Raw genomic sequence first — 22416 nt, forward strand, 5'->3', positions numbered from 1 at the left:
ACTTTCACAGTTACTGAATAGTGACTTCTGGATACTGGAGATCTAAAATAGTAATGTTGAAAGGCATATTGCCAAGTAAACTAGGTATTCCATTTTATTTTCTACTCAATTTTACTGCCATTTGGAGCATATACTCAGTTACCTGGGGTAGTTAACACTAAAAAATAATTTAAAAAAAAAGATATAATGGCTTTCAGATACTTAGCAGTGGCCTGTCATACATCTAAAGCTGCTATTTTTAAGTACTTCTTCAAGCTTTTACTCTAAATGTATTTGTATTTCAAAATTTAATACAATTTATCTTGAAGCTTTCAGAACTGTTATTTCCTGTGGAAAAACAGCACCACTTTCTAGATTAAATTGGGATAGCAAGCATCTGTCACGTCTCTTCACAGAATTTTCATTGTTTTGTAGTGAAGAGTTTAAAACAAGTAAATGCTTTTAAAATTTGGACTTTATCATTACTTTTGTAACTGAGAACTAGATAATACAGGTATTAACTTGCTAATTATTCCTGTTACAGAGTATCTTCTGTACAGAAGCTCTCAATGGGTGAAGTCAATTTAACAAGTAAAGGAAAATGGTTGTGTTTATCTTATTGACTTGTCATACCTTCACAGGAATCACTAAGATTTAATTTTTAGAGTGGTAAGTTCACTGCTGCTAGTCACATTACAATTTATTTCTTAGAAGAGGCTGCTCAGAAAAGCTGCCGTAGTAAATCTTCTAACACCCTCACTATGTGAACATGGCTTTTTCATTCTCTTGAATTAAATCTCTAGCCTAGATGGGAAAATAATAGCAGATGACACCATGTACCAGTGACACCAGCAGCTGAGTGGATGGCACACTGCTGGCAGGGACAGCTTCTGATGCTTTGAGATTCCAGGTTGATGCAAGAGCTGTGCAGAAAGCCAGAGTGTTTCAAGTTCTGTGCAGCTACTTGACAGATATTTCTGTCAGGTAAGAAATCTGATTGTATTCTGAATTCAGGTACAAAAATCTAAGAAAATTGCTCTGTCTGGGGAGGATTAAAAGTGAAACTGCTTCTTTTCGTTTGGTCTTACACAAATTCTTAACAGAGAAGCTGGGGAGCAGCATAGATTCCCTTTGCATTTAACAGTTTTTACAGTCTTGCAAAGTTGTTTCTTATGAAATGTTGGAATACCATTTTAGCAATAAAAATAGCAGTACCAAGTCCTTATGGTGCTTCCTTGTCTTCACTTAAATGTTATTAGTCATTCCAGAAAGTCAAAACACTGTTGTTAAAATCCTTTCAGTATCTTTTTAGTGTCACTGTTTGATGGAGACTGTGTTCACCACAATGCAGTAGAATTAGTAATCTCCTTCCAAATTTTGGTACATTTTCCAAAAGACAGCTTTTACACTTGATTTGGGGTATGCAGGCTTCTTTCAATTTTTGTTCCCCCCTCTTACTGTTCTTAGACTGCACTAATTCACTGTTTCTGTTTAAAGAAAATAAGATGTATGTAAAATAGTGAGAACCTTCCTACTAAGACTAACAGCAAGACCTCAGTCCCTGCAAGTTCTTAGACAATTCAACTAAGGGTAGCAGTACAGAGACCTGAATTACAGAACTCTTATATGTCACTTCCAAATTCATTGTTTCAGCTGAATCCAGTCCTAGGAGAGAATGACAAATGCTGAACAGCACACCTCATTAATGTACCTATGTGAGACACTGGATGCTGTCTCTAGGTGATCTGTTCAGCTACTGGATCTCATTGTTTGTTTTAACTAAGCCCATTTCCTGGTGTTCTGAAGCAAGTTCTCTCCTCTCTACTTAATAAATAAATTTTAATTGTTCTGCACTTGTTTGCTTTCTGTTTAGGCATGTTGCACTGGAGGGTGCTATATAAAACCCAACTAAGTTATATAAATTATCAGCCATGTGATGGAATTATTCAGACTTTCATCCAGTAGTGGAGTTTCAGTATTTTATTTTCAAAATCTCTTAATAGCTAGTTTAAAACAAGAGAACAATTAAATGTAAAGTGTTCTTTATTAAATAAACTCAAAAGATAAAGCAAATTGTGCAGTTAAGAAAGACAACAACGTGGCTAAAGGATTTTTACAGCAGAAAACAAATTGCGGCAAATGAGCATTTCAGTCTAGCAGCCCAACTGTCCTCATTTTTATGGAGTTAATTTCGGTCCTCAAATTGTGACTTGTTTTTTAAAAGATATGCTGCTAGAAATTCAATGGGATTGGGTGGTCTGCAAAGAAAAAAAGTAAATCAAAAGTAATTATTTGTTATTATATGGAATTAGGTAGCTGAAGAACCCATCACCTTCCCTTAAAAGCAACACAGCTCCTCCCAAACACTTCTAAGCATTGATTTAGGGATGACCAACTACCTAGAGTGACTCTGTAAATTTCCAGTTTATGTCTAATGAGAAAGTTTTTAAAAAAGGGTCTTAGTCACTGTGGGTTCAATGTTACTAAAATGCTAGAACAGAACTTACATACCTAAAACCACAGTCTGTAAGCATAAATACTGTATGTACATCATTGGATATGACATGCATTTGCCTCTTTCTTTACTCATGTTATTTAAACTGAATCTCTGCTTTTTTTCTTTTTTCTTTTTTTTTCAAGTGGTTATTTTGTAGCTTAGTGCATTAAGAGTTGTTTTCATGGTTTCTGGCAACTGAAACAAACACAACAAATCTTCAAGTTTGAGAAGTGCTGTAACTTGCAAGTAGTCAATAATAAACACTTCTGATCACTGGCCTTAGTCTGTAGGTTTTTTAAAAAGAACTCTTCCAGCTATACCATGTGAATCCTGCTAATCTGGATTCTGTCCACAGAATAAATTACATACTTATTCCACAGCAGGTCAAACCAAAGGTCTGGCAGTGAGCAAGTCTGCCTATAAAGAGCACAAAAACAACAACAACAACAAAAATATGCAGAGACCGTTCTCAGGACCATCCTTTTGGCATCCAAGCATGTACCAATTCCTGAGCTAGTACCATTAATAGTCTGGGGTGGATTCCTCTACAGCTTTGACCAGTTGCCTCTTGAGCACAAATAAAATGTTAATGTCCTCAACTGAAAGCAAAAAAATAGCTTAATTATGTGACCTGTGAAGGATCAGCCCTTTGTTCGTTATGAATTTGCTACCTGCTTCATTTAATTTGATTACTGAATCAGAAGAGATAATAAACAGTCCATCCTAATGAGTCATCTCTGTGCTGTTGTGATTTAACAGGCTCCCAGTATGTTCATCCACAGAAGCCTCTTCTCTAGATATCATCTAGTCAGTCATTCCATATAGAGATGGCATTCCATACTTATGACCACCTTGTAACTCTCACTTTTTCACATTCTACCAGAATACAGGGAAATTATACATAACATTAAAAATATAAGAACATCACTTTTTAATTTAAATAGTGACATTATGCTTGTTTTTTACCCCTTTAATTTTAGGTTGGTTTTACCCCTTCAATTTCTAAGTGCTACCATTCAGAATTTATTTTTGATTAAAGCAGTGCATTGACATATATATGTAACAGTTTAACATCTTTTTTCCACAAGGGTAATTTTCAGCTCAGAATCTAACATTTTGTCAGTGGAGTTTTTCACTACCCTCTGAGGTCCAAAAACTTTATGTTTATTTGGATTCAATGTCACTTTCTGTCAGTTTAAATTTTTCATGCCAGTCTTCACAGTTTTATGAAGTTCCTGTGCAATTATTTACAATTAATCAACTTAAAATCTATTCTGTAAAACTCAGTCTCATTAACAACTTCTGTCCGCCACTTCTTCAAATTGTTTTAAGTGATCTTCTCCAATGTTCTAGTGTTGAGCTCATTTCACTGTGAAAATTCAACATTTATTTCTACCCTTTATCTCATATCTTCCTATCAGTTCCTCATCCATATAAAGGCATTTCCTTTAATCCCAACAGCAACTAACTAATTTTAAAAGCTGTTAGTGAACAACAATGTTCAAAATCTTTTTGGAAATTTAAACAGACTGCATCATCTGCATTCCTCTTTATGTGTGCTTACTGACTCCTTCAATAAACTCCAATACACTCAAAAGACCTTACAAAAATTGTGTTGACCTCCTCCCAGCTATGTCATTTATCCCTATGCTCACTATCCTGGACGGTAATTTCTACTGAATTCCAGGCATGATTATCAGATGTACTGGGCTGTTCCCTGAACATTTCTATATTCCTTTGAAAAATAACTTAGCATCCACTAGTTATTTTCCTGTTCAATTTTAAGCAGTAGATTATACAGCAGAGCTGAGAGTTCAGCTTTCTCACTCCTGAGGGTTTACTATGCTCAGCTGAACAGACAGTTTGCCCTGGTAGGTTCATACTACCTGTATGTTTCCTAACCCCTCCTATCAATGATCCAATTTCACTGCTGTGATGACCCCTTATAAAGAAGATAGAAAAAAAGCAAGGCAAGACAAGGCAAGGCAAAGGGAAGGGAAAAAGAAAGGGAGGAAAAAGTTTGCCTGTCATACAAGTATTCAGAGTATAAGGGTGGAGTATTAACCTTGGGCTGTGTTTTACATTGAGTCTGCAGCAGAACTCCCACAGATATCAGCTGAAGATCTGCACACCCCTCAGATGTGCACATGGGTGGACCTTCCTAGGTGCCTAATTTTGCTTAATTAGCTGTCTGTACACTGCAGTTTAAATTCTCAACTCCTTCTGAAGTTCATACACTCTTGATGGTTCTTTTGAGTGTAGGTGCCATGATGCAATTATGGTCATCTATATCAGCTTTTGATTGTATTATTTCAGTTTGAGAGATGGCTCACAAAGTATGATTTGCCACTAGTGAGGAGAAACCAAGAGGCTAGAAGTTAGTTTTGTTAAGATGAACAAATGTTTGCTGTTATTGAAGGATATCTGTCTATACTGACTGGTAAAGAGAGCTGGGGCACCTCAGCAGCATCATCTTTATTCAGAGGATAAACCATCAGTCTGCTTCTGTAATAAGCAGACTGTGTTTACAGTGCAGGCTCAGCCACACCCTTTAGGAAGTATCTTAATCTCTGACAAAGATGCATGTCATGCCTGATTTGTCTTTCCTTCTCTTAAATGTCAAGCAGAACTGTTTATAATTCCACACAACAAAAATCTTCAGAAGTAGAACACCATCTTGTCTTGCTTCTCTAAGGTGAATTACATGATAAAATTAATAACAAAACCTCTCCCATTTTTCCCTCTAAAACCTTCACAGTAGTGTACCTTACTGGGAGATCATGACTTCAATAAGTGACTCCTGTCACGCCATGTGTGCCTAAGTGAGGAAGCCACCCTGCATGGTCAATCACAGCAATTCATGGGTTCATAAACCTGTTATAATGAGGACCTTACAAAGAGCAATACCATATTTGGTGTGGGAGGCCTGAAAGGTGCTGCACTGCCCGAGTTTGATACCTGCATTTTCCTAGGAACAGAAGGAACACAGAAGCATCTTACCTCTCTTTTGCAAGAACAGCAAGTCCCTGTAGCAAGATAGGTACAACTGTCTGATCCAAGTAGGCACGTGTGGGTAATGACTGAAGATCCACCTTCTGCTTTGATGTTTTCTCGGCATTTAGTTTCTCATTTTCTACTATCCTCTGAAGTAAAAAAAAAAAACAAAAACAAAAACATGAATGAACATTGGTAATAGCAGCCACATCTACTTTGAAGTGTGTGTGCAAAGTACCCATCTCTGCAATTTGATGGCAATAATTTCTTTACATCTTTTAAGAATATTAAGTGCATATTTTTCCTTGCAAAAAAACCTAATCCAGAGGAACTTTTTGTTAAATTCCTATGTTTTGGGGAAACAACATTAAGAAGTTGTAAGTTTTCTACAAGAGAAGACCTCCAATCCCAGGAATTTTTATTTCTGCTTTTTTTAATTTCAGTTCAAATTCACTGATTTGAACTCTACACCACTAAGACAAGAATGACTACCAATGAGAGTCTCAGTTAGATGGTTCCTGTACACATGTGCTTCTAACACAAAATGGTAAAAGCACAAGGAATTCAGGTGAAGCCCGACAAAGGAGACTTGGCTAAAGTCAAGTACTTTGTGACTGTGCTCTACCCAAGTATAGATGGACACTTTAAAGAAAACATATGCAAAATGCTTCTAGATACTTTTTGATCAAAAAGTGCTGCATCACCTTACACCATTAACTGTAGCTGAAGAGTGATACCCTCCCACTGCCAGTAAACCAAAAGTATTCAGTGCAATGAATCTCCTGGCAAGGGACCGGTGTGTTATGGGCCTGTAGGAACCATGGAAGCTGAGGCATAGACACAAGCAGTTACCAGAGAGATGAGTCCCAGAAAATGTTTTAAAGTAGTTTCTGCAAAAGCTTAGCACAGAGTAGGAACTTACAATAAAGGGAGGCTGAAAGCTTTTCTTTGATAAGAAGAGTAAATAAATGTCATAGAGTTAGGAAGTGATTCTCCCGGTCTACTCACCATAGGTTGAGCCTAATGTGGGTGGCTTTTTTTGTGCCATAATATATATCTGTATCTCTCACAGACAGTAACAGAACAGATAATAATCATAAGATACTTCAAAAAAAAAAACCCAACTCATTAAAAGGCTCATTATCTACTTCAGTACCATTTAGAACAATGGAAGTAGCACAACAGAAAATATATTTACAGCTATTTCCACTAGGGACAGGTATTGCTTAGCTCCACTGAGAATATTACATTTTCTGAAGTTAGACTCAGGAGTCAACTTCTTTCCCCAAATGTGACTTCCACTGCAACAAAATCTTTGTTACCTCTACATTTTCAGTGAGGCCGTATTCGGAATGAGGATTTTCCGGAACCTGTAAAATAACACATGGTTAGCAAAGCTAAAATTCTCCTTTTACTCATGTAACAAAAAGCACATAAAACATTTCTTGTACTACCTGTGGCTGTCCCTCCATAATCTGTTCTCCCTCCATGATTCAAGAAGTGAAATTTGATTGACGTCCAAGAAGATCTAGGAAAGCAATAAAAAATCTGGTCAGCAGGCTGAGATGAAGCCCATGTGAGCTGCGCGATATTGCATCACTTGGTTACTAATGGTTACCAAGGTACATTTACTAGAAAGCACAGGGAGTTGCTCCGTGCTCCCCCCGCGCCAAACTTGAACTGGTTTCTCCCGCACACAGAACCGAGAAGTGCCTTGAAGTTACGTCCGCTGAGGACAGCAGTACTGCGATTAGAAAATACAGCACTCATCCCCCCGGGACGCCGGAGACATCCCTTTCCCCGCTTCCTTCCTTCCCTCCCGTGCCCGCCACGGCGCCCCGAGAGCCGCCGCCGGCAGGGCCGGGCTGGGGCCGCGCCGCAACCGCGGCCACGTGCGGGCGCCGCCCCCCGCCGTGCCCCGGGCACCCCGCGGGGGAAGGGCGGCCCCGCCGCAGGGCTCTCACCGCCGGTGGGTCCGGGACGGGAGGGACAGCGGGATCGGAGGGACAGCGGGATCGGCGGGACGCACACCGGGAGCCGCTCCGCAGCAACCGCAGCCGCCGTCGCGGAGTGTTTTGACGTCAGTGAAGCGGCCGCGCGGCCGGCCCCGGGCGCAGTGCGCCTGCGCGGGCGCCACCCGCGGCCCGCGGGGCGGGGCCGGGAACAGGTTCGGTGTGCGCTCGTGTGCCGGAGAGTTCTGTCTCCGGTCGGGATAAAACTCGCGCGGTGTGCTCGCTTCCAAATCAGCCCGGGGGTTTGCCTACGGAAATATGCTCGTACATCAGTGCGGCTTGCTGTCTGAGGAGCTCACTGTGGTGTTCACGGAAAATAACGTTGCTGAAGCTGATTTGGGTCTGAAAGTGGGGTTTTGTTAGTGAAGTAAGTTAGTGTTAACACTGCTTGAAGCTTCTGGAAGTTCTTTGGTATTATAAAATCTGTTAAAACTTTATATCAGTAAATAAGAGATTTTTTAAAGGACAGTTATATATACTAAAAGAAAATTCTCTCATGATTGGACTGAAACATACTTGATGTGAAAAATGCGTATTTTATGATTGGCTTTTCCCAAATTTTAAAATTAATTTTATATGTGTTATGTTAGAAAGTTATGCTGTATAATTTTCTTAAGTAGTGTGTCAAATATAGTTTTAGGTTATAACATAATGTTAAAATAGAAACTATGCATTGTAAGATACTTTTTTTAAGAAAGTAAGCAGATAGCAGCCACAGGACACCTAAATCTTTCAGAGAAAAACAATTTATTGCTTCATTATCAGAAGAAATTAACTTCTTCCCGCCTCGCTCATCCCTGAAGACACCATCAGGATTTAGAGGAAGAAGTTGACACTGACCAGACAGAATCCTGTGTTTGAATGGAATTTATGCATCATGTATGAGGTGTATGAATATGCAACAGGCTATTGCTTTTAAGGGTTAATCCTCTGTTAACGTGTGCCCCTTTTCAGGCTTATGTTGCCCAGAAAAAGGTACCCGGACGTCCATAACTCTTTGTTTTTATTGTCTCATATTGTCCTAATCCAAACTGTCCAAATTATTATTACTCTAATTATATTACTATTTTTATAACCATTTTATTACTATTGAACTTTTAAAATTCAAAAAAAAAAGTGATTGGCGTTTTTCACACTTGATAATATTTTCATAATCATTCTTACAAAACACAGAAAAGAAGTACTTGATGTACATCACTACATTTTTTCAGTACTAATAGCTTCACTGTCTGTCTAATAATGGTCTAGGTCATGAATAGTTGCTATATGTTTGTATGTTATTTTATATGTGATAACATTCTGTATTTCATACAGTAAGAAAATTGTGTGCTGTTCTGTCATTAAAAGAAAACTGCTCCACTCTGTCGTTTAAGAAAATAAATACACATCACCGGGGCAACTGGAAGTAACTTCATGAGGCATAAACAAACAAGAAAAAAACCCCAGTAGTTTTATAGTAATTTTGGAAGAATGAACAAGATACTGCAGACAGTAGTGATTTTAGTTTGGTGTATCCTTTTAATTAACATGCCCCACCAACTGCCCTTCCTTGCTATAAGCTGGGGGAAACTTGCTTTGCACTGTATTACCTATCTGCAGTTTGGGGACTGTCTCAGCTCCTGTGTGCTGTCACTGTAGGAGATGAAACAACACGACACGCTCACACTATTGTTCTCAAGGTGAAAAAAGGGAAGTTTATTTTCTGACTTCAACATTTATAGATTTCCAAAAGTGACAGTGGATTGGAGGGTGAAAGTGCCACCTCACCAATGACACTGGACAAACCAAGTCTATCAATTTTCTCCTTCTCCATAAAAGAATGCAAAACAATAAATTATTTACAAATCAGGGCGACAGTGTGCAGTTCAGGGGTGCAGCACAGAGATGATCTATCATAATCTAGTATCACTCAGTATTTCATTTGTAGAACAGAGTGTGTGTGACAAAGCAAAACAACGATGAAAAAGATCAGACAACGCACCCACAAAGGTGGGAAGGTTGGAGCAGAAAGGGAGGCACTCGCTCATGGCGGCAGGCACAGAAGTGCTGGTGTATGGATGCCTCCCTCTCCTAGATTGCTAGACCAAAGGTACCAAAGCGCTTTTAAGGTTTGCAGTAACCAAAGGAGTAGGGAGGTGGAGGATCTATCTCTTTGGTGAAACACAAATAAATATTATGGCTGGGCAAATAATTGACAAGGGCTTCGACAACTCCATGTTCACTTGTAAGGAGAGTGGAGTAGAGTTAAGATTCTTTTTTTTTTTCTTCCAGAGCGCTGTATCTATAATGTATAGTGAATTCCATTAGCTCCCTGCATGTGAGGAGCCAGCCTGTCATTGCCATTACAGAGCTGCGGAGCAGACAAAGCAGCGCAGCACGCTCCCGGGGGCAGGGACACCGTCGGGGACTGGCTGCTCCACCCCTCTCCGAGCGAGGGAATTCCCCGGGCTCTGCTCTGTGCCACCAGCAGCGGCTCCAGGCGGGAGCGGCGCCAGGAGCCCGCGCTGCATTGTGCCTGCGGGGCGGCTCACAATCCTGGCCAGAATAACTAATCCTGGTAAATTATTCATCGGCCGTCCGCTCGGTGAGGCCATGGGCCGGCACGGGGCGGCCTCGGCCGGGGCTGGAGCTGCCGCTGTCGGGCTGCGCTCCTGCAAATCCCCGAAAGGAGGCTGGGCCAGCTGGGGGGCGGCCTCTTCTCCCGGCGACCAGCGAAAGGACAAGGGGACATTTCCCCAGGCTGTGCCAGCGGCGGTCCAGGGTGGACACTAGGAGGAATTTCTTCACAGAAAGGGTTGTTTAACAAGGGAATGAACTGCCCGAGGAGGTGGTACAGTCACCGTCCCTGATCATGTTCAAGACCCGTCCAGACGCGGTATTTAGTGCTACCGTCCAGTTTCACATCGGTCAAAGGCTAGACTCGCTGATCTCACAGGCCTTTTCCGACCACACCGATTCTGTCATTCGGTGCTTTCCAGGCCCAGCGCTGAGCGCCCCTGAGAGCCCTCCCCTGGGGCCGTGGGAGCGGGCAGGCCGAGCGCTGTAGGGGCCGTACCCTCGCCTCCCATGGTGGCAGGGGCGGGGCCGCCTCTCCCCGCCCCGGCCGGGGCCGCCCGCATCCCGCCGCCCGCATCCCGCCGCCCGTCCCTCCCCCTGGGCCGGCCGAAAGGGGCGTCGCCGCCGCCGCCATCGCCATGGCCGGTTGTTGTCAGTCCCTGGCAGCGGGTTATGGCGACGGCGGTGAATGAATTCTCCGGGCGGCCGAGGGAAGAAGAAGGGCTCAGCCGGCTCCAGTTCCGCGCCTCCGACCGCCGGCGCCTCTCCCTCCTCGCCGCCCGGGCCGGCGCCCCCCGTGCCGCCGGCGGGGGCGGCGGCGGCGGCGTCCCCGCACAAGCGGAACCTGTACTACTTCTCGTACCCGCTCTTCGCCGCCTTCGCCCTGCTCCGCTTCGTCGCCTTCCAGCTCGGGCTGCTCTTCGCCTGGCTCTGCGAGCGCCTCTCCCGCGGCGCCCTCATGGCCGCCAAGGGCAGCAGGGCCGGGGCCGGCGAGGCGCCCGAGCCCGGCGGGGCGCCCGAGACGGTGCGGGCGTGCCACAAGCGGGCCTTCGAGTGCATCTCCATGGCTCTGCGCATCGACGAGGACGAGACAGGTAGGGAGGGAGCGCCCGGGGCGCGGGGGGAGGCCGGCTAGGCCCTGGGCCGTGGAACCGCTTGTAGCTGAGAGCAAACAAAACCCGCTCGTGGGAGAAGTGCGGGGGGTGAGCCGGGCTGTGTCCGGGTGGCTGCGGACGCTGTGCCCGTGGGTGAGCCGGGATGCGCCCGCAGGCGGTGGCGGTGCTTTGGTCCCCGGCCCGGTCCGTCCCTGCCGCAGCCCGCAGGTGCGGGTCGGATCGCAAAGCTGCGGCCCGGGCTCGTTCCCCTCGCAAGACAAGTGCTTGTGTTTCTCCCCAAAAACTCAGTTTTTGCCGCGGGGGTCTGGGTGAGGTGGTTAAAAATTGCGGGCCGGTGTGTGACTGTAACTAGCCTTCACCAAGCCAGCTGGACAACAAAAGCAGCAAGGACAATAATAAGGATGCGTCCTACAGTGTACTGCCGGGTAAATGATGTGAGTGCTCTAGCGAGGCTGCAGGTTACTTGGCCCTCAGAATGCCCATTTGGAGTGGTGTGACTTTTAAGGAAATAAATACTTCTTTTAAGTATTTAGGCAGTTTCTTAAAAAGTGTTTTTCTTAAACTGTTTGACATGCATACTCTTAAAAGCCTAAAAACCTACCACTGTGTGATGAGAAGACCTTTAGGAGAGCATTTAGGTTTCAATGAAATAAAACAGAGGAGTGAGGATTTTTTACAAAATACTTGATACTGAATTAAATTTATTCTAAATGCAGCAGCATGATTGTGTCAGCATGCAAAAGGTAGGCTTTGGGGGCATGCTGTGCTGGTGTTTAAAATTCTCTGGAAAAGTCAGAATGCTTTATTCTAAACTTTCAGTTGTGCTCTAATGAAACTGCTATCCTAGAGGAGGAGATTAAGCATACAGGAGCAGGCCTTCAACAGAAGCTGCGTGCTGACAGCACCATAAAAGCATGGGATGTGTCCTCCTTTGCCTTGACAGTTTGGGAGTGGCAGTGGTGTGCTCTGGGAGAGAAAAAAACCCTGCACCATGTGCAGCAGGGTTAGTTCAGCACAGATGTACAGCGAGGGAGCACTGAGGGTCACAGGAACAAAGCATGAAAGAAGGTGAGGTAGCTGAAAGCTTCGGTGTTGTTGGTGATTGCTCCGTGAGTGGCAAAATCTTACCTTATCAGGGACCTGTTCTGCTGCTGTGACCTCTAACTGTTGGTGGTTCGGAGGGTAAGCCCTTAAATATAAATATTAATAATGAAATTTGCTCTGTAGGTGTCTTTAGGGTGATGATACATTAATTAGCTGCACAGGCCATACATTTAGTAAGATGATCTTTGCTGCTAATGTGAGCAGTTACACAACTGTTACAGCCCTGCAACTGCAATATACATTCCCCTAAGAAAGAACTCCCTTTAATACATAGATTTGTTATTTGCTTATCTGATTTTTCCAGAATACTTTGAATTTTTTTGATCTGTAAACAAGCTTTTTATATCTTCAAAGAGAAAACTGTATGTTAGACATAGTATGTGAAATGGTTGGAATTTCTGAATTGTCTAATGGCCTGTTAGTTGTGTGGCATTTTTTTGCTGTTGTGGGAGCTCTGCATGCTTCAGTAATTTTGATAGCACTTCTGGTAATTTTTTATGTTTCTGAATTAGTGGGGCAGTTATTCTTGTTTTGGTATTTTCACAATTAAGCTTAATATCTCTTCCTGAGAGGGCACATGTGGTGTGTTGACCTCTGCAAGCAGTTCAGCATCCACACAGCTGCTTGTTTACTCTTCTCAGTGGGACAGGGGAGAGCATAGGAAGAGCAAAAGTGAGGGAAAAAAAAAGATGAGAAATCTTTCCAAGCAATGATTGTCTTGGAAGACCACCCCCATTCAGTTATTCATCCAGCCAGGTTTTTATTGATGAGCATTATATTGTATGGTGCAGAATATTCCATTGGCCAGTTTGGGTCAGTCATCCTGCTAGTGTCCTCTCCCAGCTTTCTGTGCTCCCTCAGCCTACTCACTGGGGATCTAGATGGGAAAAAGAAAACCTTGAGGTTTTGCTATCCAGCAGTACCCAAAACATTTCTGTGTTATCAACTGTTTTAGTCACAAATCCAAAGCACAGTACCATGGGGGCTGTTTGAGGAAAATGAGCTCCATTCTGCCAGAGCCATTAGAGCAAGTCAGCAACTTCCAAGGACCATGACATTTATTTTGTTTTTAATGTCATAATCACTGAGAACTAGTCAACCATTCTGTGTGGAGCTGGAGCACAACCTTTGCAAACAGTTTGGTGTGGTATTGTGCTTTGGAAACTTTCTCCAGTTAAAAGCTGGAAGTGAAATTTTAATGATGACCTTGGCATGTTTGCAGTGCCCGTAAGAATAACAAAGCTTTTCAGGCTTTGTTAGCACAGGTGGCTGGAATCATCTCAAATCAGATTTTTATTTAGCTATAATCAGTATTAGATTTATGATTTACACTGCAGTTGAAACTGTTTCTGTGGGTGGTAGAGAGAAGAAGCTTAAAGAAAAAGTCTAAAGAGAGGATTGAAGTCACTCACCTTGGGTGATTTAATTTATCTAGCTTTGTCCTCAACAGTCAGGACATATGAGGCTGGTGAAGAAAAGGCAGTAATAATTTAACTCCCAAAGTGTGTGGTGTTCATGACTATAGGCAGGTGGTCTGTGGTTTGTGGTGGTAAGAGGAACAAAGCATGAAATTACCTGCGCAGGGGAACTTGCCAAATGTTATTATTAAGGGATTTTTTTTTTTTTTTAGTCTGAAGAGGAGCAAGAGAAAACCCCGAAGAGTATTCTAAAAATACATTGAAATATTTTTAGTAACACTGAAATTTGCTAAAAAATAGGTTTGGTACTGAAGTTTTCAAAAGATTCAAAAGATTTGAGTGTAGAAGCACACAACCACTAGTAACTGGTACTTAGGAATACTTTTGTGAAACATTGTCATCTGAAAATAGGGTAATCATATCTGAAGTTTCATTGTAGGCATTTTTAGTTTTTCCTACCACTAGTAGCTTGTTAATGCTGATCAGGTTTTATGTTCTAGTACCTAATTTGTTATATTCCTCTGTGGAAATGCATGCTTAGTGTGATATAATTATGTTGCAAAATTATTTTTCAGTATGCAGGCATATTAATTTTTAATGCAGAATATTTATGGAAAGAGAGCACTATGAAGTAGATATTAATGGGTGTTCAGTGGTTGACTTGCAGGCATGGTGTCACACGGCTTAGGGCAGGCACAGGCATGGTCAGGGCTGTGTTTGCTGTAATATCCACTCAGGACATGGTTGGGACAGAGGTGAGCTCTCACTCTGCTTGTGTTCTGCTTCATGTGAAGGCTGGAACACATCTGTAATACAGCAGTTTCATAATAGCATGAACAAAGAAATGCCCTCATGACAAATGGGCTGCACTGCACAAAAGGTAACCAGAGGAGAAGTGTCTCTCATCTCTCTCATGTAGTGTCTTAGGCTTGTTGCTTTTCTTCTTGAGTTCCTGTGCTTCTAGTGTTATTTTGGGTATTATTAGTGTTATTATTGGCTGTCACTGGAGGATCAAGAGGCATGTCTCTAGTTGATGTTCCAGAAGTAAAAACTGTTAATTTCACTATTTATGTTGGCAGTGAATATGTGTAGGTGAGCTTTCATGTCTTTTTTGGGGGGCGGGAGGGGAGGGTGGATTTATTTCTTTAAGGCAGATGAAGAGTTATTCTTGAAACAGGCAAAAGTGATTTGAGGCTGGTGTAGTACCTGTTTTTAATAGGAAAGCTTATTTGATATTTAAATAGCTATAAAGTTGACAGTGTCCCTTTAAGACTTCCTTTAAATCACAGGATTTTGTTCAAATATCTCTTCCTCTCTCTTACTTGTTTTATGCAGCATTATTTAGAACCATTCTTAAGCTTTAATTCATTCAAGAAAATAATGGGCTCACTTCCTTTTTAAGCAGGACAAAAGGAACAAGCTGTTGAATGGTATAAGAAAGGAATTGAAGAACTGGAAAAAGGAATAGCTGTCTTAGTAATTGGTCAAGGTAAGCCAGTTTTGAGTTTTGTGGAACTGATTTTGGTTTATGGCTTCTTTAAAGTGAGAAATCAATATTACTAAATGTGGTAGGGGCTAGGAGCAGCCTGATGTATGAATTATTTCATAAGGATCTTTCTTATTCCTGTTTTAGCTGTAGGTGAACACTGGTCCTTTTGTCTGTTCCACCTTAATATTCTGGTCTATATCACATGCAAATCTTGCTCCAAATATTTTCAGACTCTGCAAAATCATAAGGAGTTCATGAACACTGTTAAGTAAAACATGTGATTTCTTATATAATGGGAGTGCCAAAATACTGAGTTTGGATTTGATTTGCTGAAGTTGACAGTTCATGTTCTCACTTAGGCAGAATTTTTTATTCCCTTCAGTATAATTTAAAAAGAAACCCCCAATTTGGAATGGCCTGACATGGTTTTTGTGAGTAACTTAGGCCAAAATAACTGAACATTTCCAACAAAGGAAGAAAGCCATCTCTCTATTTGGAAACATTTTAACCTTTAGTGTAGAAGCAGGTATGTACTTTAGAAATACAGGTGTAGTGAAGGACTGGCTGAAAATTTCTGTCCTCAAAATAATATTGTAATAATAACAACCCAAATCACCTGCCCCAAACCTAAACCTCTAAGTGGTTTTGCAGGCTTTTATTTATTCTTTCATCTGTGTTAAAAATTATGTGGTGATCTTACTTAGGGGGCAATACCAGTGGCATTTTGGTATAACCTGTATAAATTGCACAGTGTAAAAAAAAAACCTTGACTTGAACAGACAATATTTCTTGGAAAGTGGTGTTAATGTCTAATTCCACGTGTTTTGAAATATAAAGGGACACAGTCAACTGAATTTAAATCTGTTAATTTTGCCAAAATGAATTCTTTCAAATTGTACTTGCCTCTCAGTCACTTTTCAAGCTTTTCAAAAATCTTTTATTTGATTTCTGTTCAGAGAAATGCAGAGACAAGGGGCTTTTTAGGTCAGCATGAAATGTTAGACAATATGCAAAGCAGTGTTTGGGTTCCTGTCACTCTGTAAGCACTGTTGTAAAGCACAGAGTGTCAACTAACTTTAAATTCTTGAGTAAATGGAAGCTTTAGACTTTTTTTATTAGTTTTGTAATGAAGTTCCATAGTGGAGGGAATAGATAAGGGGCGGGAGAAGGAGGAGGAGGGAAGGCTGAATATCAGTATTTTAGCACTTAATTTACCAGATTGTGTTTTAACATGGATTTTTCTTTGTAAGGTGATCAGTGTGAACGGGCTCGACGTCTCCAATCTAAAATGATGACAAATTTGGCAATGGCCAAGGATCGGTTGCAGCTTTTAGGTACCAGTTACAATTCATGACTTTGGAAAGTTTGTAATTATTTGCACAACTTCATTTAATGTGTTCTTCTAAAATATTACTTTGATTTTTAAAGTGAAGGAGTCATTATGTTTGTAGGGTCTCTTTAGTTTAATTTTCAGTTGGGAGTAAGTGCTGTTGATGGATTTTGAAAATGGAATTTCATGACCCACTTTCAGGTATAAAAGTAACTGAGAAGTCTTTATATCATAGCACACTTGACTCATAAAATGAGGAAATCTTGATTAACTCCTAATGGAGGTTGTTCAGGATTTTTCTGTTAGTACTGTAGTGAAATTTATGATATATTGCTGATCATGAGTGCCAAGTGTGCTTCTTGTAAGTGTAACTACTTCATATTCTGTTGATTTTGCTGTCACTTATATTAAAAATTTTCCTTATTATTGGTAAATAATAATAATTATTATGATAATAATAATTCTTTAATATCATGTAGACCATAAGGTTGTGAAATTCTAATTTTCTTGATTATTTTCTAGCCTTCTATTTTAAAATTAGAAGGTACAGTCATATTTTTCAGAAACATACTGTTGTATAGCTTTAGCTTTATTAAAATGTTGTATAGAAGTTCTTAGCAGAGTAAAAATCGTCCCATCAAACAACAGACCCATTGCTCTGTGTAGTGCATCTTCTAAATTTAAAACTTTGAAAATGCTTTCAGTTCAGTCAGTAAAAGTAAAATAAGGGATATTTTTTAAATTGTTCCTCAAGCATACACTAACAAATGTGATTGATTTTACAAACTTGATTTTAACTTGCATATCTCAGCTTTAATCTTATACTCTCCTGTGTTCAGTCCTACTAACTCATTCTTCTAGGAGCGTATAACACAGATGGGAAAACTTGGGCTTTGTTCTCCTCTTACACTTCATAGTTCTGTGGTCCTAGCTGGTGATTGACAGGGAAGTTGTGACAGCCCCAAGGAAGTGAGCCCCTTTTGTTCCCCTTGAGTTCCTAATGTCTTTAATATTTTTTGAAAAAAAAATTAAGGGGACAGGAGGTGAAAGAGATATCTGTCTTCTATGCTTTAGTATCCTCATGCAGTTTTAGTATATGGGGAAAAAATATTTTCCACTTACTAGGGTTAAAGGCTGAATTCTAGAGGTAATACGAGCTAGGGAGCAATGGAGTGAAAGGGATTACATGTAACAATCTTTGGTAAGGTGTGGCTTGAAGCAACAGTGTTTGTGTTTTGTGGGTAGTGCTTCATCCTTGCTTGTATTACTTTAATAGTGCTTGCAGTGGTGATAAGTTGCTTGTTTGCTGTGATCTGATTGGAAAGAAGCAAAGGGTAAAACTCACAAAAAACCCTGAAGTTGAAGTATATTCATCTTCACTACCAGAATGTGTGATCACATGCTATTTGTTTGCTTAGTTCAGAGTGCAGATGGTAAGGTAAACAGAATAGTGTTTATTATGTTAGTTGATGTAAAATCATGTTTTATTTTTATTTTTAAATTATCAGTTTAACAATTTGGTTTGCCTAGGTTCTAGTTAATTTTTACTGAGGATGTGCTTCATACAATGTATCTAAAAGCGAAATTTGGATAAAAAGGAGCAAGTGAAGTCATGTGCCCTTTAAGAAGACAAAAGATGTGGTTTGGAGGGATATTTCAATGGTTTTAAATCCCTACAAGTTTGATCATTAGGGTTCTATTTGAGTAATATTCTATGCCATCTAACCAACTTTGAAGTATTGACAGCATATTTTTTATTTTTTTTGTCTGTCATTTTTCATGGATTTTGTAGAAATTTAAGGTAATAGAGTTGAATTCCCTGTGCCATTGTAAACACACTTTTAGCCTGTTACTTATAGTAACAGATATTTGGAAGTTTTTGAGTGATGTAAAGATCCTTTTGTAGTTGAATTAAGCGTGAGGCTCTTGAAGCTATTATAGTTTAATGAAGTAATTTTTTTCTATGAATTGAACTCATAAGTGTTGTCTGCTTTGTGGAATTTCTCCCTTCCTTAAGTCAGAATAGGCAAGTCCTTTATTACATTAGCTGAAAGGATAAAGCAAACCAGACAATAATGCCAAATATTTCATCCTGCTTGCTAGAGGGAGGTGAGATTGCAGATTACCTAACTCAAATGCCATCCAGTCAAGCAGGTTACATTGATAGTACATAGAAAGCAAAAATTAAATCATGCTGATTACAGCTGTCCCTTGAAAGTGCTCAGAGCTGTTGGTTTTTTAGGGTTTGTTTTTTTTGAGCTGTTGGTACATCACTTGTGTTACATCACACATACCTTTTAATTTGCATGACCCCACTGATGGGGGTGTTGGACACTGCTGGTGAGAGTGTGATGTCTGATCACACCCATGAGTTACCACTCTGTCATCACACCCCTGATGCCTTCCAATGTTGGAAGAGGGTGGAGCTACCCACTGTGGATGATGGGTTTTCTACTTTGAGCCTTGTTTTCATCCTGGGTCTAAATTATGTCTCTTACTCTGTTGGAAGCTGTCCTGTAACACAGTCTGAAAGCTAAAGTGACTGCTGGTATGTTTCAGGTCAACCCAAGGGGACTTGATGGCTTTGGCAGTCCATTGGCAGTATTGGGTTGTGCTGACTGTCAGGGGACTTGTAATTTCTTCCATTTGATTTAGTGGTGGTTCCCCGTTTTTGAGATGGTTTAGGGTGTGTCAGTTGTGTGGTTAAATCTTGCTTTGATGGTCTTCACACACCTGGTCTCTACTGGATGACTGATCACCCACGTTAGAGTCATTAAATTTGATGTATTTAGAATGACAGGAGGATATTTGTTTTCTGCAGTTGATACACAGAGCTTGGCAGCTTGTTGTTCCTAAAGATAGATGGCTGTAATGGCCAGTGCAGCACTATTCCATTCTAATGCTATTTATGTTTTTTACCAATCTGTGTTGCCTCATTTCAGAGAGACTTTCTGTAGGGGCACAGATTTCTGTCACAAGTGCCTTCCTGTGTGTTTAGTGTAGCTTCAGTATTTTGGTTGAAGTGTGTTATGTGACACATAATTCAAATATCTGTCATCATTATCCTCTTTGGAGGGTATTGATATTCCTCTATTCTGCCTGTGTAGGTACAGTCTTCAATGGACACCTTTTGGAATATTTAACTTCTTGGAGGAGATGGTGCTTTTTGCTTCAGGCTTATGTCACAGGGTAGCATTTTTTTAGTAGAAATTAGTTTCCTTGAACTCAAGCTCTAGTGTTGTCTAAATAAGGCGGTGGCTGCAGTGCTGTTTGTTTGGTAGGTTTATGTCAGTGTTGTATCATGAAAGTGAAATAATGAATGAGAATCTGTAAACTTTCTGTCAGTGTCTGGAAAAATAGGGAGAAAATATTTAAATGGAAGATGATGGTATCCTGTAATTCCCTGGAATAATATTTAAAAGCTCAATTTATTTTTGATATCCCAGAGGAGCCTACAGCTATACTGTCCCTAAAGAAAGGTGAATACTAAAATGAAATGTTGATAGGTAATGTGATGAGAGAACTCTGAATTGAAGCTGGGCAACATTTGGATTACATTTTTTCTTTGGCTGGAGTTCTTGAATATATGGAACTAGCTAAGCATTGATAGTTGTAGTAGAACCCTGGTGTCAGATTGTAGCATTGAAGCAAGTAGTATTTCCTGAACTCCTGCACCAGCCAATTGATGTTATTATGGTTGCTCACTAGAAAGTTTTTTTTTTTTTGTTAAGCTCAGAAATGTTTTCCAAAACTCAGCTGATTATCTAATATCTTCAAAGTCTATGAATACTAATTTTGTTTCCTAAGCTTCCTGAATGTTCTTTGCATGCACTGGGCAGGGAGGAGACAATTCTGCTCCTCCTTTGGTACTGCTGTGTTCACTAAAGTAGTGCACTGTCTGCAGTCAGTCCTGCCAAAGGGATTTTCCTTGCCTGTCTGGAGAGGAAGGCTTGTGAGGGTAACTTCTTGGAAGTTGCAGGGTTTGTGGTTGTTTGTAGGCTGTTCTTGTGTGACTGACATTTTTTTGTTTTACTCTGTCTCTTCAAAGCCTTCAATTTAAAATGAAGTAAACTTTGTGTACGCATTCTAATCTTGAGCTTCAGCTTTTCATAAATGCCTGTAACTAAAAAGTTTTCATTCCAAACTACATCTTGTTGAACTTAAATGTTATTAAGCCATCACTTTAACTATGAAGTGTAAGGATACTGTTCAAGAAAGCTAAGCAGTGAGTGATGAAGAGCAGGAAGAAGAAAGGAACAAAACAGAAAGATTAAGGAGAGATCTGTAACAGGTAAAGAAGCCTAAGGAAGGAGATGTTCATGCTTGTTGGTTGTACCATCTGCAGGCTCTGAATGGCACTTCTTCCTCCAGCCAGGTTATTTATGACCTTAATTGTGTACGTTTTCAGTAGAATTTGTCTGCTTTTGCAATATATGCTTTCATAGTACCAGAGAACATTGCTTTTGCTTTTCTACTTGGCATCTCTTTTCTTGCAGTTGCTTTGTAGTGTTATGTCTTGTGTGGGGAGCAGAAGGGAAAAAAAGCAGGAGGGAACAAGAGAGTTTGACAGTGTATGCATTGCATCCTTGCAGACCATGGTTGGTTTTTAAAACAAGAGGGGTGTGTGGGGAATAAAGATGGGAGAGGTACCCAAAGGTATGGCCTAGAGGTTTTTAACTGTAGTGGGAAAAGCAGGAGTGGAGCTGGACTGCAGAGAATGAGTGTCCTTAACTTTTCTTTGGTGTTTGCAGCCTTACACCTCTTTGACTTGTGGTCTGGCTGTTTGTCATTACTTCTCTCGTTACTTTCTCCTTAATCTTTGGCTTTATAAATACTGTATTCAGATGTTTCTGTTAATCTTCCTAAAGAACACTATTTGCATGACAATTTTATTGACTTAATTTCAAGGCAATTAAATATCTAAATAGAGGTGTCAAATGGCATTGTTGTAATGTGTATATGGTGTCCTGCTTGAAGTTTGAAGGTTTCTGTAAAATGTTGACTAGCTGTTACTACTGAAGTGGAACATTTATTATGCAGAGAAGTGAGGACTCCTTGCACCTGGTCAAAAGTAGCACCTTGAGAGGGACATTCAGAAATATGTTATCAACATGAATATTTATTAAATTAAATTGAGTTAATCCTGAACATTGTGTTTAACAGTAACTGCAATCACTAGACTGGAAAGATTGTAATTAACTCAGCTATAAAGGGTGGGTTTTAAAGCTGTTTTCAGCCATGCTCATACTAACAGAGTTTTCTTACACATTTGCTGAATGTGTAGAATAGATAGAAATATTCCTTTTATCTTTAACTATAACAAAGCCAAACTTGACATTTCTGTGTTCAACATACATAAAATTTTGTTGGTTCATTTTTGGTTTTTGTTTGTTTATTTTGTCCTTTTTCCTCCCTCCCCCTCTGTTCTACTATGTAGAGAAGCTGCAGGCAGTTTTGCAAATTTCCAAGCCGCAAATGGAGGTCTATAATGACAGTACTAACCTGGCATGCCGCAATGGACATCTCCAGTCAGGTGGGTTTGGTTTTACCAGCACCTCTTGAGGGGATGTCTCTCAGTTCCTGGTGTGTTACAAGGCAAAATAATGCAATGCTGTATTCTGGCCCCACCAGCTTTAAAATAAAATTATTTATATTTCTGTTTTTAAAGGCATTGTGTAAAATACATTCCATCCTTTCCATAGCTTTGACAACACTGTTTTATTTTGTAGTATTCCGTTTTCTCTTAAATGACTGTCCTAGAATTCAAATCCATTTACTAAGTCAAGATTTTAGAAAATATTTTGCATGTAATATTCTTCAACATTAAACCTGTTTTAGAAAGTGTCAGTGTTGGATATATAGGTTATATGTTGTGCCTACATTAATTAGCTCTTCCTTTAAGATATTGTGAATATGCATTGA

General features: G+C 40.4%; 2 protein-coding genes across 5 annotated transcripts in view; one reads left to right on the forward strand and one right to left on the reverse strand.

The window, feature by feature from the left end:
- Nucleotides 1-1944: 1944 nt before the first annotated feature.
- DPY30 (dpy-30 histone methyltransferase complex regulatory subunit) lies at nucleotides 1945-7554 on the reverse strand. Its single transcript, XM_054279148.1, has 5 exons — nucleotides 7435-7554; nucleotides 6925-6998; nucleotides 6793-6840; nucleotides 5477-5619; nucleotides 1945-2237 (listed from the first exon to the last, which is right to left on the reverse strand). The coding sequence occupies exons 2-5, from the start codon at nucleotides 6958-6960 to the stop codon at nucleotides 2165-2167; spliced, it is 300 nt and encodes a 99-aa protein (XP_054135123.1). The 5' UTR covers nucleotides 6961-6998; nucleotides 7435-7554; the 3' UTR covers nucleotides 1945-2164.
- Nucleotides 7555-10650: 3096 nt separating this feature from the next.
- The window catches only part of SPAST (spastin), a 33859-nt gene continuing 22093 nt past the window's right edge, over nucleotides 10651-22416 (forward strand). Inside the window, exons 1-4 of one of the 4 annotated variants that reach the window (XM_054279139.1) lie at nucleotides 10651-11132; nucleotides 15078-15164; nucleotides 16415-16498; nucleotides 21932-22027. In XM_054279139.1, the coding sequence (XP_054135114.1) occupies nucleotides 10727-11132; nucleotides 15078-15164; nucleotides 16415-16498; nucleotides 21932-22027 (673 nt within the window). In that variant the 5' untranslated portion in view covers nucleotides 10651-10726. The remainder of the gene's footprint in view (nucleotides 11133-15077; nucleotides 15165-16414; nucleotides 16499-21931; nucleotides 22028-22416) is intronic. The other 3 variants (XM_054279140.1, XM_054279141.1, XM_054279142.1) reach the window with 3 other exon arrangements.

Source organism: Melozone crissalis, unplaced genomic scaffold, assembly GCF_028551555.1.
Source record: "Melozone crissalis strain CALT ecotype California unplaced genomic scaffold, PUWL_Pcris_2 ptg000027l_1, whole genome shotgun sequence".
NCBI lineage: Eukaryota > Metazoa > Chordata > Aves > Passeriformes > Passerellidae > Melozone > Melozone crissalis.

What these genes read in the sequence shown, in the direction of transcription:
- DPY30 (XM_054279148.1), bottom strand. Translation starts at nt 6,960, where the DNA reads ATGGAGGGAGAACAGATTATGGAGGGACAGCCACAG. An exon ending in GCCTCACTGAAAATGTAGAG is followed by an intron (nt 5,620 to 6,792) that starts GTAACAAAGATT and finishes TTTTTACTTCAG; the next exon opens with AGGATAGTAGAAAATGAGAA. An exon ending in GCTGTTCTTGCAAAAGAGAG is followed by an intron (nt 2,238 to 5,476) that starts GTAAGATGCTTC and finishes TTTTCTTTGCAG; the next exon opens with ACCACCCAATCCCATTGAAT.